The 17,969-nt window shown below is 42.9% G+C and overlaps 1 protein-coding gene across 1 annotated transcript in view; it reads left to right on the forward strand.

The window, feature by feature from the left end:
- CYBB (cytochrome b-245 beta chain) overlaps positions 1-17,969 on the forward strand; it is a 92,459-nt gene that overhangs the window by 61,538 nt on the left and 12,952 nt on the right. Inside the window, exon 11 of the mRNA XM_069757543.1 lies at positions 15,922-16,068. Within this exon, the coding sequence (XP_069613644.1) occupies positions 15,922-16,068 (147 nt within the window). The remainder of the gene's footprint in view (positions 1-15,921; positions 16,069-17,969) is intronic.

The raw sequence follows: 17,969 nt of genomic DNA on the forward strand, positions 1-17,969 counted from the left end.
GGACTGGGGCCACAGAGTCAGCTGCTGTTCAGTGGCACAAAATGTTAATAGGTACACGGATGCAACTGTGCAGAAAATGAGGAGACAACTATTAATTTGATTAACACAATCACAGTGGTGACCATGGCACAGTATTAGGAATAATGCAAAAGGTAAAAATGAAGCAAGTTATGTTGCAAGGAGAATACAGCAATCTGGATAAACAAGATATTAACACATTGATCCTTACATACCACTGTTTTATTATTACAATTAAACAGCTGTTATTGTCAGTGATGTCTTATTTCTAATACCCTAACCTAAAGGGTGTCACTGTCACTATGGGGCCTGTCCCATTGTCACTCCCTGGGCAACACAATAGGTCACAGTCCCCAACAGGTATTGACAATACTACCCATTAGGCCACAAGTCCCAGATTGATGAATCACTTGGCACACCCGCCCCTCTGGCCACATTCGTTCCCTTAAGCATGGCCCCGATCCCCACCTTATACCATACGCCTACACTGGAAGTGACGGCTCACTCAGGTGAGCAGGGTCAGGTGTTATGACCTGGTGGTTAAGAGGCCACACTGAAATGACCTGGTGGCTAAAACGCAACATGGAACGAGCTCTGAGAAGGTGGTATCTCTACTGACCGCAGTCCCTAATCCTAACAACACAACTAGAAATAGCCGTGGGATGTTCCTGACACTCCCTAGACACCTCGTCACAGCCTCAGATATAACTACCCCTAAAGAAGGAAATAGAAAGCTATCTTGCCTCAGAGAAACCCCCAAAAGGAAAGACAGCCCCCCACAAATATTGACTGTGAAAGGAGAGGGAAATGACGAACACAGAAATGAAATTAGATTTCAGCAAAGGGAGGCCAAAACTAAACTAGATAGACAGAGAGCAAAGGATACTGTGCGGTCAGTATTAAAAACTACAAAATCCACGCAGAGTTTACAAAAATGAACTCCACACCGACTCACGGTGTGGAGGGGCAAATCTGCTTTCCCAGAGCTTCCAGCTAGCCTGAATAAGACATAGTGAAAAGCTGGACAAAAGAGACAAAACACAAAGCAATAGAGTCCAAGCAAATGGACAAACAAAACTAGCAAAACTTATCTTTTGCAGACAAGGACTGGCCATATGAGAAATCCAAGGGAAGAATCAAATCCAACCAAGAACATTGACAGCAGGCATGGACTAGAGCCCAGAGCAGGTTTAAATAACAAACCCAGGCAAGGCGATTAGTGAAGGCAGCTGCCACAGCTACCTAACGGAGCAGCAGTTCCACTTGAAACCACCAGAGGGAGCCCAAGGGCAGAACGCGCAAAAATACCATTAGCAACCACAGGAGGGAGCTCCAGAACGGAACTCACAACAGTACCCCCCCCCCTTGAGGAGGGGTCACCGAATCCTCACCAGAGCTCCCAGGCCGATCAGGACGAGCCAAATGGAAAGCATGAACAATATCGGGAGCATGAACATCGGAGGCAACAACCCAAGAATTATCCTCCTGGCCATAACCCTTCCACTTGACCAGATACTGAAGCTTTCGCCTCGAAAAACGAGAATCCAAAATCTTCTCTACCACATATTCCAATTCCCCCTCAACCAACACCGGAGCAGGAGGATCAACGGAGGGAACCATAGGTACCACATATCTCTGCAACAAGGACACCTGAGCACAGCGCGGGAGCGCCGCTCCATACCCGAACGCCGCAGGTCCATGCTAACTGATGGAAGTAATCCATGAGCATATTCACTGCATTACCTAAGAATCTGCATCTTATAACTGGGACTTTTGCCTTACTGCACACTATTCTCTTGCTGAAATAAGCGAATACGTGACAAAGGCTCTCGCTGAGCCGAAACGTTGTATCGCTTATGCTGTAATATTCTGTTATGCTCCCAGTCCTTATTTAATAAATTGACACTATACCTTCATCACTTATTCATAAGAGAGTGCGGTGAATTACTATTTATACTACTATTTGGGTCACGGGTCCATTACACCAGCACCTCGCCTTGTATTAGGCTGAGTGCATACCAAAACTCTTTTCCTCCACACCAGGACAGTCAGAAGGCTCAAGCTGCCCTGAAGAAAAACGAGGATGAAAACCAAAGTTACAAAAAAAAGGCGAAACCAAGGTAGCCGAACTAGCCCGATTATTAAGGGCAAACTCGGCCAACGGCAAAAAGGTCACCCAATCATCCTGATCAGCAGACGCAAAGCATCTCAAATAGGTTTCCAAGGTCTGATTGGTTCGCTCCGTTTGGCCATTTGTCTGAGGATGGAATGCAGAAGAAAAAGACAAATCAATGCCCATTCTAGCACAAAAGGACCGCCAAAACCTAGAAACGAACTGGGAACCTCCGTCAGACACAATATTCTCCGGAATACCATGCAAACGAACCACATGCTGAAAAAATAATGGAACCAAATCAGAAGAGGAAGGCAACTTAGGCAACGGCACCAAATGGACCATCTTAGAAAACCGGTCACAAACCACCCAGATGACAGACATCTTCTGAGAAACAGGAAGATCAGAAATAAAATCCATGGAAATATGCGTCCAGGGCCTCTCAGGAATAGGCAAAGGCAAAAGCAACCCACTGGCACGGGAACAGCAAGGCTTAGCCCGAGCACAGGTCCCACAGGACTGCACAAACGAATGCACATCCCGCGATAAGGAAGGCCACCAAAAGGACCTAGCCACCAAATCTCTGGTACCGAAAATCCCAGGGTGACCAGCCAACACCGAACAATGAACCTCAGAAATTACCCTACTAGTCCATCTATCAGGAACAAACAATTTCCCCACAGGACAGCGGTCAGGTTTATCAGCCTGAAACTCCTGAAGTACCCGCCGTAAATCAGGGGAGATGGCAGAAAGAATCACCCCCTCCTTGAGGATCCCAGCCGGCTCAAGAACTCCCGGAGAATCAGGCAAAAAACTCCTAGAAAGGGCATCAGCCTTCACATTCTTATATCCAGGAATATACGAGACCACAAAATCAAAACGTGAGAAAAACAAAGACCACCGAGCCTGTCTAGGATTCAACCGCTTAGCAGACTCAAGGTAAATCAGATTCTTGTGATCAGTCAAGACCACCACGCGATGCTTGGCTCCCTCAAGCCAATGTCGCCACTCCTCAAATGCCCACTTCATAGCCAACAACTCCCGATTGCCGACATCATAATTACGCTCAGAAGACGAAAATTTTCTGGAGAAGAAGGCACAAGGTTTCATCAAAGAGCCATCAGAATTTCTCTGAGACAAAACGGCCCCTGCCCCAATCTCAGAAGCATCAACCTCAACCTGAAAAGGGAGAGAAACATCTGGCTGACGCAACACAGGGGCAGAAGTGTTGTGAATTCTGTTTTCGAACTCCCTCCTGTGGTCATGAATGGTACTTCGGCGAGTTCTGTCCATGGACTCCCTCTGGTGGCTGTGAGTGGAGCTGCTGCTTCTGAGGTTCCTTCCACAGGTGACGTAGTTTATTCTTTGGCTGGCTGTTCTATTTAACTCCACTCAGATTGTTACTCCATGCCAGCTGTCAATGTTCTTGTACTGGTTCAGTTCGCTCTTGGATCTTTCTGGTGACCTGTCTACTCCAGCAGAAACTAAGTCCCTGCTAGTTATTATTTGTTCATTGTTTCCTTGTCCAGTTGGCTATCATGATTTTGCCTTGCTAGCTGGAAGCTCTGGGATGCAGAGTGGCATCTCCGCACCGTGAGTCGGTGCGGAGGTCGTTTTGCACACTCTGCGTGGTCTTTTGTAGTTTTTTTGTGCTGACCGCTATCCTCAGTCTGTTTAGTAAGTCTGGCCTCCCTTTGCTGAAACCTGTTTCATTTCTGTGTTTGTGACTTTCATCTTAACTCACAGTCAATATATGTGGGGGGCTGCCTTTTCCTTTGGGGAATTTCTCTGAGGCAAGTTAGGCTTTATTTTCTATCTTTAGGGCTAGTTATCTCTTAGGATGTGAAGAGGCGTCTAGGTCATGTTAGGTACGCCCCACGGCTATTTCTAGTTGTGTGATAGGATTAGGGGTTGCGGTCAGCAGAGCTCCCACTTCCCAGAGCTTGTCCTGTGTGAGTTTAACCATCAGGTCGTTCCGGGTGCTCCTAACCACCAGGTCCATAACACAGAAGTAAAACGACGTTTAAGCTCCTGAAAGGCCTCAACAGCCGCAGAGGACCAATTCACCACATCAGCGCCCTTCCTCGTCAAATCGGTCAGAGGCTTCACCACACTAGAAAAATTAGCAATAAAGCGACGATAAAAATTGGCAAAGCCCAAAAATTTCTGAAGGCTCTTTACAGATGTAGGTTGAGTCCAATCATGAATGGCCTGGACTTTAACAGGGTCCATTTCAATAGCCGAGGGAGAAAAAATGAAACCCAAAAAAGAAACCCTCTGAACTCCAAAGAGGCACTTAGACCCCTTCACAAACAACGCATTAGTACGAAGGACCTGAAACACCATCCTTACCTGCTTCACATGAGACTCCCAATCATCGGAGAAAACCAAAATATCATCCAAATACACAATCATAAATTTATCCAGATAATTCCGGAAGATATCATGCATAAAGGACTGAAATACCGATGGAGCATTAGAGAGCCCGAATGGCATTACAAGATATTCAAAATGGCCTTCAGGCGTATTAAATGCTGTTTTCCATTCATCACCTTGTTTAATACGCACAAGATTATACGCCCCTCGGAGGTCGATTTTAGTAAACCAACTAGCACCCTTAATTCAAGCAAACAAATCAGAAAGCAAAGGTAACGGATACTGGAATTTGACAGTGATCTTATTGAGAAGACGATAATCTATACAGGGTCTCAAGGAGCCATCCTTCTTGGCAACAAAAAAAAATCCCGCTCCCAACGGTGACGAAGACGGGCGAATATGCCCTTTCTCCAAGGACTCCTTTACATAACTCCGCATAGCGGCATGCTCTGGCACAGACAGATTGAAAAGTCGGCCCTTAGGGAACTTACAGCCAGAAATCAAATTAATGGCACAATCGCAGTCCCTATGAGGAGGCAGGGAACTGGACTTGGGCTCATCAAATACATCCTGGAAATCCGACAAAAACTCAGGAACTTCAGAAGAAGGGGACGAGGAAATGGACATCAAAGGAATATCACTATGTATCCCCTGACAACCCCAACCAGTCACAGACATAGATCTCCAATCCAGCACTGGATTATGTACCTGGCTGTAACCATGGAAAACCCAGCACAACAACATCATGCAAATTATGCAACACCAAAAAACGAATATTTTCCTGATGTGCTGGAGCCATGCACATGGTTAACTGTGTCCAGTACTGAGGTTTATTCTTGGCCAATGGCGTAGCATCAATCCCCCTTAAGGGAATAGGACTCTGCAAAGGTTCCAAGGAAAAACCACAGCGCTTGGCAAATTGTAAGTCCATTAAGTTCAGGGCAGCGCCAGAATCCACAAATGCCATAACAGAAAAGGACAACAATGAGCAAATCAGGGTAACAGACAAGAGAAATTTAGGCTGCACAGTACTAATGGTAACAGACCTAGGGACCCTCCTAGTACGCTTAGGGCAGTCAGAAATAGCATGAGCTGAATCACCACAGTAAAAACACAGGCCATTCTGACGTCTGAATTCCTGTCTTTCTGCTCTAGTTAAAATCCTATCACATTGCATAGGCTCAGGACTTTGCTCAGAGGACACTGCCATATGGTGCACCGCCTTGCGCTCACGCAAGCGCCGATCAATCTGAATAGCTAGAGACATAGATTCGCTCAAACCGGTAGGCGTAGGAAAGCCCACCATAACATCTTTAAGGGTTTCAGAAAGACCTTTTCTGAAAATAGCAGCCAGCGCCTCTTCATTCCATTTAGTGAGCACAGACCATTTTCTAAATTTCTGGCAATATAACTCTGCCGCTTCCTGACCCTGACACAGGGCCAACAGTGTTTTCTCAGCATGCTCTACAGAGTTAGGTTCGTCATTCAACAATCCGAGCGCCTGAAAGAATGCATCTACATTCAATAATGCCGGATTCCCTGTTTCAAGAGCAAATGCCCAGTCTTGAGGATCACCCCGCAGTAAGGATATGATGATTTTCCCTTGCTGAATGGGATCACCAGAAGAACGGGGTTTCAAAGCAAAAAACAATTTGCAGCTATTTTTAAAGTTCAAAAACTTGGATCTGTCCCCAAAAAACAAATCAGGAGTAGGAATTCTTGGCTCTAGAGCCGGAGTCTGAACAATATAATCTTGGATACTCTGGACTCTTGCAGCAAGTTGATCCACACGAGAAAACAAACCCTGAACCTCCATACCAGAGCATATATCCAGCACCACCCAGATATCAAGAGGAAAAAGAAGACAGAACAGAGCACAGAAAAAAAATGGTTCAGAACTCTTCTTTTTTCCTTCTTTTGAGATGCCTTCAATTCATTCTTGGTCCTGCTGTACTGTTATGACCTGATGGTTAAGAGGCCACACTGAAATGGAATGAGCTCTGAGAAGGTGGTATCTCTACTGACCGCAGTCCCTAATCCTAACAACACAACTAGAAATAGCCGTGGGATGTTTCTGACACTCCCTAGACACCTCGTCACAGCCTCAGATATAACTACCCCTAAAGAAGGAACTAGAAAGCTATCTTGCCTCAGAGAAACCCCCAAAAGGAAAGACAGCCCCCCACAAATATTGACTGTGAAAGGAGAGGGAAATGACGAACACAGAAATGAAATTAGATTTCAGCAAAGGGAGGCCAAAACTAAACTAAATAGACAGAGAGCAAAGGATACTGTGCGGTCAGTATTAAAAACTACAAAATCCACGCAGAGTTTACAAAAATGAACTCCACACCGACTCACGGTGTGGAGGGGCAAATCTGCTTTCCCAGAGCTTCCAGCTAGCCTGAATAAGACATAGTGACAAGCTGGACAAAAGAGACAAAACGCAAAGCAATAGAGTCCAAGCAAATGGACAAACAAAACTAGCAAAACTTATCTTTTGCAGACAAGGACTGGCCATATGAGAAATCCAAGGGAAGAATCAAATCCAACCAAGAACATAGACAGCAGGCATGGACTACAACCCAGAGCAGGTTTAAATAACAAACCCAGGCAAGGCGATTAGTGAAGGCAGCTGCCACAGCTACCTAACGGAGCAGCAGTTCCACTTGAAACCACCAGAGGGAGCCCAAGGGCAGAACGCGCAAAAATACCATTAGCAACCACAGGAGGGAGCTCCAGAACGGAACTCACAACAGTCAGGGCTGAGAAAGTATGGTGAAAAGATTGCTGCCTAACCATCATTCCCTGTGTAAATACTTTGCGTATGCAATGCCAAATGGGCTTCCTTGGACAAGTCCAGTAATTCCTTTACATAGCCAGTCTGTTCCTCTGTTAGGCCACTTTCACACATTCAGAATTTGGTCAGTATTTTACATCAGTATTTGTAAGTCAAAACCAGGAGAGGGACAATCAGTGGAAAAGTATAATAGAAACACGTCACCATTTCTGTGTTTATCACTCATGTGTGAAGGTGGCCTTACCGTGACATTAGCATTTAAATTGATATACCAATGAGGCCGAAGAACTATTTGTAGATCTGAAACCTCTGTCACTCCAGGTCTCTTCCCCACCCAGTGCTGCGTAGCACTACTTAACTGTTGACCCCTTTGACTGAATTCACACAGCCTAGAGGCTGCCAGTCATACATGAGGAGGTGCCCGAGTGACCAAGGCTTCAAATCAAAGGAGGAGCATACTGGCCATGTAAAGGTATTTCTGGGCTAGTTTTTGAAAGAGCTACATGCACATATACATAGATTGGGGTGTGATTTCATGCTGCTAATCCTTAGTGAATGTGGAAAATGACTATTGTACATATAGACAACTTTCTTGTCAATCAGTGATGACTTATCCAAACTCTAGGCCATCAAGATTTTAAGTAGTTTTCAAAGTTTCAGCTTAATAATTCCTATTTTCTGTATAAATGAAAATCTCTATATGTATCTTTTATGTTTAACCCTTTTTAGGCATTTTCAAGGTTTGGATTGATGAGGCATGAATGAATGAGGACATGTGTTGTTTATGTAATGGCTGAAGCTCATACATTGCAAGGTCAGCTCTTAGCTGGGAAGTGGAAACAATTGTATCCAGTTTAATAACTGTTCTAGATATTCTGAATACCCTTACAGCCACCTCTGTCTGTACTGTATGTGCAGCTCTTCAAACTTTGCAAGTCCATAAAATTACTCCCATTTGCTTATTGCAAACTAATAGAGAAAAGGATGAAGGACTGAAAACAAAATACTGTATTTTCTGGCGTATAAGACTACTTTTTAACCTCTGAAAATCTTCTCAAAAGTCGGGTGTCATCTTAGATGCCAGGTGTCGTCTTCTAGGGCAGATGCGGAGTAATCTGCGGTCGCCGCATATTGTGGGGGGAGCGGTCCCAATGACGAGGTGAGGGGGCACCTCACCGGGAAGGTGTAAGTGAAGCAGAGGCAGAGAAGGAGATAATAGGATACAAGGGCGAGCCAGATGAGTGAAAGAGGAGTGTTTTTCTAGGCACAGCACCGCTCGCTCTCTCTTTTTTGCATACCCCTGGCATCCCAGACGCTGACAGTTTGGTTCACTTACACCTTCCTGGTGAGGCACTCCCTCACCTCGTCATCGGGACCACTCCGCCCCCACTATATACTTCGACCGCAGATTGCTTCGCACCCACCCTATAAGACTACACCTAGCATATAAGACAACCCCCGACTTTTGAGAAGATTTTATATTTTAACTGGAAAAGTTGGGGGTCGTCTTATACGCCCAGTCGTCTTATACGCCGGAAAATATGGTATATTAGAAAGTTGGAGAAATAAGCTTTATAAAAATAAAACTAGAAACCCCTTTGAAAAGGACCTGACACCAGGTCAAATGTGCACTGTTTTTCCTCATATTTTATCCTTGCTGTTCCTGAGTATTCCATTTTTTTTCTTTTTTTTTTAAATCCTTCATAGGGTTCCAGAAATATTGGCATTTTTTATTTAATGCTATTTTTTATTATCATTACAAAGGGGGTGTTGCACAAAGACCAATAATTCAAAGTTGCCTGAAACACTCTCCCAGAAAATACTGTGAGTCTTGCTCCCTTAGTAAGACCATAAAACAAGAGAATTTAATATAATGAGCCATATCTCTGGAACCGTAGGGTGAATTTAAAAGAAAAACAAAACAAATGAATCCAGAATACTCATGGAAGAAGATGGGATAAAATAAGAACAAAAACTGGTCGGCTTCGTTATACTAAATAAAATGATACCTTGGTTGATGAAATCTGTCTTGTGAATTAGCATCTATCGCGTACTGCGTACTGCAAACTAGGGGTTCGGTCAGTGAGGGATCAGTGACCTGTCAGGAGTCTGCATTATGAATATATAATCAGAGCACCACATACATGAACCCGGCCCCAGGACACGAGAATCTCATTAACACAAAACTGAAAATAAAGATTAAGAAACAAACACAAGACGGATTTCATCAAACCAGGTATCATTTTATTTAGTACAACGGCGCTGACCTGACACTGTCTGTAGGTTACTGTGCACAATCCTGTTGACAGGTTCCCTTTAAGTAGGATTAATCACACAGTATTGTTTACTAAAATTTCTCACATTTTCAGCATCATCCCCATCTATTCCCAACCTGCACAAATGCCTCATCCTACTGGTGCCCCAATACTGAGTGGCTGCTGCTGTATGTGACCTTATTACTACTTCTGCTGTTCGGTATAATAACAACACTCTTCTTACTGCCTCACTATGCCCCTTACATAGTATTATTGCCTCCTTTGTGCCCTCTAGATTGTAAAATTACCCCTAGAAAATATTAATGCACTGTTGAAATTCCCTAGAAAACAGTGTCCATATTTTGCCTCTTTGACAACCACAATATTCTGAATGCCCCTATAGCAATAATGCTTCTTAAGTGCTCACCTAGCATTTAATAAAGTCCACTCAGTCCTCCAATGTACAGGTCTTCTATACAGTCTGGTGGGTCCATAGCTCCCTTATACAGAGTATGATGTCCAAACAGCTCCCTTACATACAGTATGGTGGGCATACAACTCCGCTATACACGGTATGATACCCTCACAGCTTTATACATAGTATGATGTCCCCACAAAACACAGTATAAAGACCCCCACAATAGCCCCCAAACTATATAATGGCCCTCGCATTAGCTTCCCCGCTGTATAATGGCCTTCAGATTAGCCCCCAAACTGTATAATTATCCCCCACATTAGCTTTCACGCTGTATAATGGCCATTGCATTAGCCCCCAAACTGTATAATGGCCACTGAATTAGCTTCCACCTTGTATAATGGCCCCCGCATTAGCTCCCACTCTGTATAATTGCTACTGCATTAGCCCCAAACTGTATAATGGGCCTCTGTATTAGCCCCCAAACTATATAAAGGCTCCCAAATTAGCCCTCAAACTATAAAATGGATCCCACATTGACACCCAAACTGTATAATGGACCCCACACTTTATAAGGTCCCCCACTGTAGTCCTTATAATGAATATAATTCCTTATGATGCCTGTACGAGTTTTAATAAAAACATCATGCACCCAGGATCCTGATGAATCCTCTAGGCGGGCTCGGGCACACCAATGCATTTTCATAGCGCCTGGACTCTGACATCCTATGTGTGCGTCGGTGCTGTTTTGTAGACTGCAGATTTAAAGCGGTCTATAGAACTGTGAGCGATAGTGCTACTGCGAGGCTTAACTGTATCAATGCGCTACGCGCGGTGATACAATTAAGGGCAGCATAGCTGCACCCGGTAGCTACACTACTGGTATATAGGTGTTATTTTAACCCTTTGTGGCACCATTATTTGTGAACCATATGGCTATGGGATTATTATTGTAGTTATGCTTATCTTTGAAAGAGTGACAACAGCATCGCTTTGCTACTTCTATTACCGCTTACAAACAAATCGTCATCAGTGGGTAGTGAAAGAAGCAGGCTGAACGACACCAGCACCACCCCCTAATGACGATTCATTTGAGGGTGATGATAGCAGCTGCGGGGCGGCTGTCACCTGTCACCTCCCCTAATGACATCTTATTTCATGGAAAGAGACATTGGTGTAAGAAGGAGGGTGCTGGCAGCCATTGAAGATGCATGCGGCAGGCACAGATGAAGTGTTGCAATGGCTACTGAAGCTGCAATCAGACTTCTGTCTCTAGTGACAGCAGAGCGGCTTTCCTATGATGTCCTGTTTCAGCGGGGATAATAGAAGTTTTTTAAAAGTGACTGCAGTGTCATTCTCCTGTAACATCCCATTTGAGACTCCTCTCAAGTCAAACAGGAAGTAAAGAAGGAAAAAAAGAATGATAGTATAGGAATTAGTAATATAGGGAGAATGGCTGGGAATTTTACGTAAAACAAAAGAATTATAAAAGTAGTTAGAGCTTAAACATGTATATTTATAAGGGGCGTCTTAGGTATTGGAACACTCCTTTAACCCCTCACCACCTTGGGTTTTTCGTTTTTGAGTATCCATTTTTGCTCCCCTTCTTCCCAGAGCCATAACTTTTTATTTTCTGTCAATATGGCCATGTGAGGGCTTATTCTTTTTTGCTCCAGGAATTGTACTTGTGAACAACACCACTATTATTATTATTATTTATTGTTATAGCGCCATTTATTCCATGGCGCTTTACATGTAAGGAGGGGTATACATAATAAAAACAAGTACAATAATCTTAAACAATACAAGTCATAACTGGTACAGAAGAAGAGAGGACCCTGCCCATGAAGGCGCACAATCTACAAGGGATGGGTGAGAATACAGTAGGCAAGGGTAGAGCCGGTCATGCAGCGGTTTGGTCGATCAGTGGTTACTGCAGGTTATAGGCTTGTCGGAAGAGGTGGGTCTTCAGGCTCTTTTTGAAGGTTTCGATAGTAGGTGAGAGTCTGATATGTTGTGGTAGAGAGTTCTAGAGTAGGGGTGATGCGCGAGAGAAATCTTGTATGCGATTGTGGGAAGAGGAGATAAGAGGGGAGTAGAGAAGGAGATCTTGTGAGGATTGGAGGTTGCGTGTAGGTAAGTACCGGGAGACGAGGTCACAGATATATGGAGGAGACAGGTTGTGGATAGCTTTGTATGTCATGGTTAGGCTTCTGTACTGGAGTCTCCGGGTGATGGGGAGCCAGTGCAAGGATTGACAGAGGGGAGAAGCTGGGGAATAGCGGGGGGACAGGTGGATTAGTCAGGCAGCAGAGTTTAGAATAGATTGGAGAGTGTTCAAGGGGAGACCACAGAGCAGGAGGTTGCAGTAGTCAAGGCAAGAGATGATGAGGGCATGGACTAGGGTTTTTGCAGATTCTTGGTTGAGGAATGAACGGATTCGTGAAATATTTTTGAGTTGCAGTCGGCAGGAAGTGGAAAGGGCTTGGATATGTGGTTTGAAGGAGAGATCAGCATCAAGGATTACCCCGAGGCAGCGAGCTTGTGGGACTGGGGAGAGTGGGCAGCCATTTACTGTAATGGATAGGTTCGTTGGGGAGGTCACGTGAGATGGGGAAAGATGATGAATTCTGTTTTGTCCATGTTAAGTTTCAGAAATCTAGCGGAGAAGAAGGATGAAATAGTGGACAGACATTGAGGAATTCTGGTTAGTAGGGAAGTGATATCTGGTCCAGAGATGTAGATCTGTGTGTCATCAGCATAGAGATGATACTGAAAGCCATGAGATTCTATGAGCTGTCCCAGGCCAAAGGTGTAAATGGAGATTAGATACCATTAGATACCAAACATCATTTTTTTTCTTCTAATCAATAAAAACGATATCACCTGGAAGCAGTAGATCTTTCTGTAGAAATCTCTGTGGTTTAGCACAAGTTTAACAATAATGATGACATTTCTTACATTATTAACTGTTGAAAGCTCTTCTCTGTTACCTAAAGGGATGCTAGAATCTGGTATACAATGTAACTACACAGACAAAACCTAAGATAAAAGCAAAATGAGCAAATACCTGCTGTAAAACAGTAGCAATAGTAATGAAAATAACACAGGGTACTCAGTTAACATAATTTTGATCAAGAAAATCTAAACGGCATCCCCCCACATCAAGGTGACCCTATTCGGAAAAGTTTTAATACTAGAGGTTAGGACCGTCCAGAAAAGGGTCACCTTGTCACGGTGGGATGGCTTTTACATTTTTTTTATGAAAATTATGTTAACTAAGTACCCTATGTTATTTTCATGCATTAATACTATTTATTTACTGCAGGGTATTTGCTCATTTTGTTTTTATCTTAAGTTTTGTCTGTTTAGTGGCCAGTGTGAACATGCGCCTACACGTTGCATGCATACCAATGCATATTCCAGATCATCTCTTTAAGTTTTTGTTTCAGGATCTTGCACTATGTGCAAATAATGGCGCGACCTACCTTTTCTTTGGGCTGAACATAACGTTTATATTTCTTCCGATGGCTGGGTGTCCAATACTCTCCATCCTATATTCAATATTTGCAGATGACACTAAACTCTGCAAGGTAATCAATACAGAGGAGGACAATTTTATATTACAGGATGATTTATGTAAACTAGAAGCTTGGGCTGATAAATGGCAAATGAGCTTTAATGGGGATAAATGTAAGGTCATGCACTTGGGTAGAAGTAATAAGATGTATAATTATGTGCTTAATTATAAAACTCTGGGCAAAACCGTCAATGAAAAAGACCTGGGTGTATGGATGGATGACAAACTCATGTTCAGTGGCCAGTGTCAGGCAGCTGCTACTAAGGCAAATAAAATAATGGGATGCATTTAAAGAGGCATAGATGCTCATGAGGAGAACATAATTTTACCTCTATACAAGTCACTAGTTCGACCACAATTAGAATACTGTGCACAGTTCTGGTCTCCGGTGTATAAGAAAGACATAGCTGAACTGGAGCGAGTGCAGAGAAGAGCAACCAAGGTTATTAGAGGACTGGGGGGTCTGCAATACCAAGATAGGTTATTACACTTGGGGCTATTTAGTTTGGAAAAACGAAGGCTAAGGGGTGATCTTATTTTAATGTATAAATATATCAGGGGACAGAACAAAGACCTTTCTGATGATCTTTTTAATCATAGACCTGAAACAGGGACAAGGGGGCATCCTCTACGTTTGGAGGAAAAAAGGTTTAAGCATAATAACAGACCCGGATTCTTTATTGTAAGAGTAGTGAGACTATGGAACTCTCTGCCGTATGTTGTTGTAATGAGTGATTCATTACTTAAATTTAAGAGGGGACTGGATACATTTCTAGAAAAGTATAATGTTACAGGGTATATACACTAGATTCCTTGATAGGGCGTTGATCCAGGGAACTAGTCTGATTGCCGTATGTGGAGTCAGGAAGGAATTTTTTCCCCAATGTGGAGCTTACTCTTTGCCACATGGTTTTTTTTTGCCTTCCTCTGGATCAACATGTTAGGGCATGTTAGGTTAGGCTATGGGTTGAACTAGATGGACTTATAGTCTTCCTTCAACCTTAATAACTATGTAACTATGTCCTACTCAGTCCTTATTCACATTTATGTCATTTGACCTATGGCAAGGTTTTAAAACTAGAGGGTTAGACCATCCCGTATAGGGTCACCTTGATGCGGTGAAATGGCTTTTACGTTTTTTTAATCAAAATTATGTTAATTAAGTACCCTATGTTATTTTCATACATTATTACTATTTGTTTTTTTACTGCCGCATATTTGGTCATATTGTTTTTATCTTAGGCTAGGTTCACATTGCGTTAATGGGTTAAGGCTAACGGACAGCGTTGCACAGCGAAAATGTCGCAATTAACGCCGTGCAACGGGTCCGTTAGCGCACCCATTGACAGCAATGTTATTTCTGCCTGTAGCGCATTGCTAGTGCGTGCCATTTTCGGCACGCGCTAGCGATGTGCCGTTCTTTTGTGACGGACCTCGCAGCGTCCGAGGCGCGTCCGAGGTCCGGTCCTCACTAGCGCAGATCAGGGATCTGCGCTAGCGGGGACGGTGAACGCGGACCAAAAAGAAACATTGTGTTAGCGCAATCCGCTAGCGCTATGCGCTTAACGGATTGCCCTAACGCAATGTGAACCTAGCCTTAGGTTTTGTCAGTGTAATTACATTGTATAACAGATTCTGACATCCCTTTAGGTAACAGAACAATTAGTGTAAGAAATGTCATCATCATTATTGTTAAACTTGTGCTAAAGTACAGAGATATCTACAGAAATATCTAGTGTTACCAGGTTACCGTATGTGGTTTTTATTGATTAAATGGAAAAAATGCCAATAAAGCATGTGGCCCATTAATGGACATGTACATCAAAACCTGTCCTATTATTTATTACTCTCCATCGTAAATATTTCTGGTAAAAACACTTTCTGTCATTGAACACTATTCATCTTCATATCTGTGTGATGAATGACTATTAGGGACATTTCCTTCCAGTGGTTCTCTTCTGCATTATGGCTGGTCTTAATTGGCTGCACTAGGACTCTGAACTGTATATTGTATGAAGGCAATTCGCTGCTCCTCCTTGTCCATTAGTGGACTGGCATAAATATTTAGTGGAAAAGTATAATACACTAGAATGTACTACATAATACTTTTATTACCAAAAGGCACAGGAGCTATTAGGTTTAGTAATTTATGTTTATGTGAATGGAAGGTGAACATAATGCAAAATCTCTAGAAATTTAAGTCGCAATAGGACAAAACTGTTGTTTTATGTGAAATTGTTGCCGCGCAAAATCCTTTAATTAGCAAAAAAAATGTATAAACACTTTATCTTGTATTTTTTTTTCTCCAACAATCTTGTATGCTAAAATAGACTCTTACCTTGTTTCTATTCATTTTTTTTACAGATCTATTTCTACTGGCTGTGCCGTGACACACAAGCATTTGAGTGGTTTGCAGATTTGCTCCAATCATTGGAGAATCAAATGCTAGAACTTAATAATGCAGATTTCCTCAGCTACAACATTTATCTCACTGGTTGGGATGAAAATCAGGCAAGGAACATACTTTATTTTCTAGTTTTTTAGTTCTTGGGAAGAACAAAAAAAATTCTACAATGTGAAAACGTTAAACTACATAACAGGTTTTCCTGAACTTAGGACATGTGCCAAGCTTTTTCAGGATGGGATCTACTTTTGTAAATGTTTTCTAGAAGACTAGGGAAGGCAAACATTTGCGCATGAGTTTTTTAATAGAAAAGGGCACTGACAGGAACATTAAAACAGGAACCAACTGATTTGAAGTAAGCAGATAAGCCAGGCGATCTAACAAAGAAATGTACTGCTGTTCTGTATGTGATTGTCTATTAGGCCACCGTTGTTGTAAGTTATATGTAGATTAAAGGTACTTTTCAGTCATTGGATGATAACCTGAATGATATCACTAGGGTATAGCTTAAGAAGGTTCTCCATAAATGTAATAAAATGTCCGCCATCACATAATTCAAACAGCAGTCCATCCTAGTCATATGTCAGAACATGCTGCAGTCTGAAGAAACACCATTCCCGAGGTCTGTGTCTTAAAAGATAGAGGAGCTGTATTGTAAGTACACATACCGGTGAGCTACCGTAAAGGGGCTGTGACAGGAGAAGAAATAAAACTTCTCCTCCTTGCTGGCTGTGTATGGGGTGACTGAGGCTAGAGAAAAATCCTTGTGCTCACTCTTCTGACGTGAAAATATATTTCTTTTGATGTCAAAGCACCTCTCCTTGGCTCACTGTTATATGTGCTTATAAGCTTGTAATACTGCTCTTATGTATTTTGAGACACTGGTCTCGGTAGCCTTGTTTCATTATACTACTGCCCTTCCTGACACGTGACTAGGACAGGCTGCCATTTGAATTATATTACTGATGTAATTTTATTAAAATCTTGGAGAACACCTTTAAACTGCTTTAGGAAGGCAAAGATAAAAAACACTGGCGCTCACCCTAAACACAATGCTCCTCAGCTGCTGGAATCAAACCGGGTAGTGCCCACCCATATGCGTAATATATGAAATTAAATGGGGTAGAAACCGCGCTTGAGGAAAAGCACAACAACAGTAACGGGGTAATCCGAAAAGCTGCTCCAAACAGAATAACAATATAACAATACTACTCACCCAGGAAGAACAGCACCAGCGATGCAATCACCTAACGGTCTGCCCACATGGTAACCTTGCAATCATGTAACCAAGGAAGGCACTGAGGCTGACAGCTTACCTAGGTTTATGAAGTGATGATTGCAGACTGCAGGTACCGGGATTGTGGTCCTGTCTGTGTCCAGCGGTAAGGCACTATGCTCAACGCTTTCCTGGAGGTTTGTGGATATGATCTTCCGGGTTTGCAGCACTGGCTGTGCCGGAGAGTGGAACACGCTGTGGGACCAGGGGCGCTCCGGCCGGTAGCGCTTCCTGGAGTCCATGAGGAATGAAAAAAAAGATGGCTGGTAGGCTCCTCCTACTAGTGACGTCAGTATCAGTATGAAACGCTGGAGCGCTCAAAAAGGGGGAAGGAAGATTTACCAACGCGTTTTGAAGAGGCTAAGCTCTTCTTCATTAGGGTTACCGCTGTCCCTAACCCCCCTGTCCTATATACAGCCATGTCTGCGTCACACCCATCATACATACATACATACTACATACATACATACAACATACTACATACATTCTACATACATACAACATACATATTACATACATACAACATACATAGAACATACTACATACATACAACATACTACATGCATACAGCATACATACTACATACAATACATTCATACATTTCATACATATAGACATACGGTACATATAACATAGAGTACATACTCATCATCACTTGTCACTTTGATCCCCGAAGCCAGTGTCACCTGTAAAAAATATTAAAATAACAATGTACTCCCTGATCCGCAGAAA

Source organism: Ranitomeya imitator, chromosome 3 (assembly GCF_032444005.1).
Source record: "Ranitomeya imitator isolate aRanImi1 chromosome 3, aRanImi1.pri, whole genome shotgun sequence".
NCBI classification, from domain to species: domain Eukaryota; kingdom Metazoa; phylum Chordata; class Amphibia; order Anura; family Dendrobatidae; genus Ranitomeya; species Ranitomeya imitator.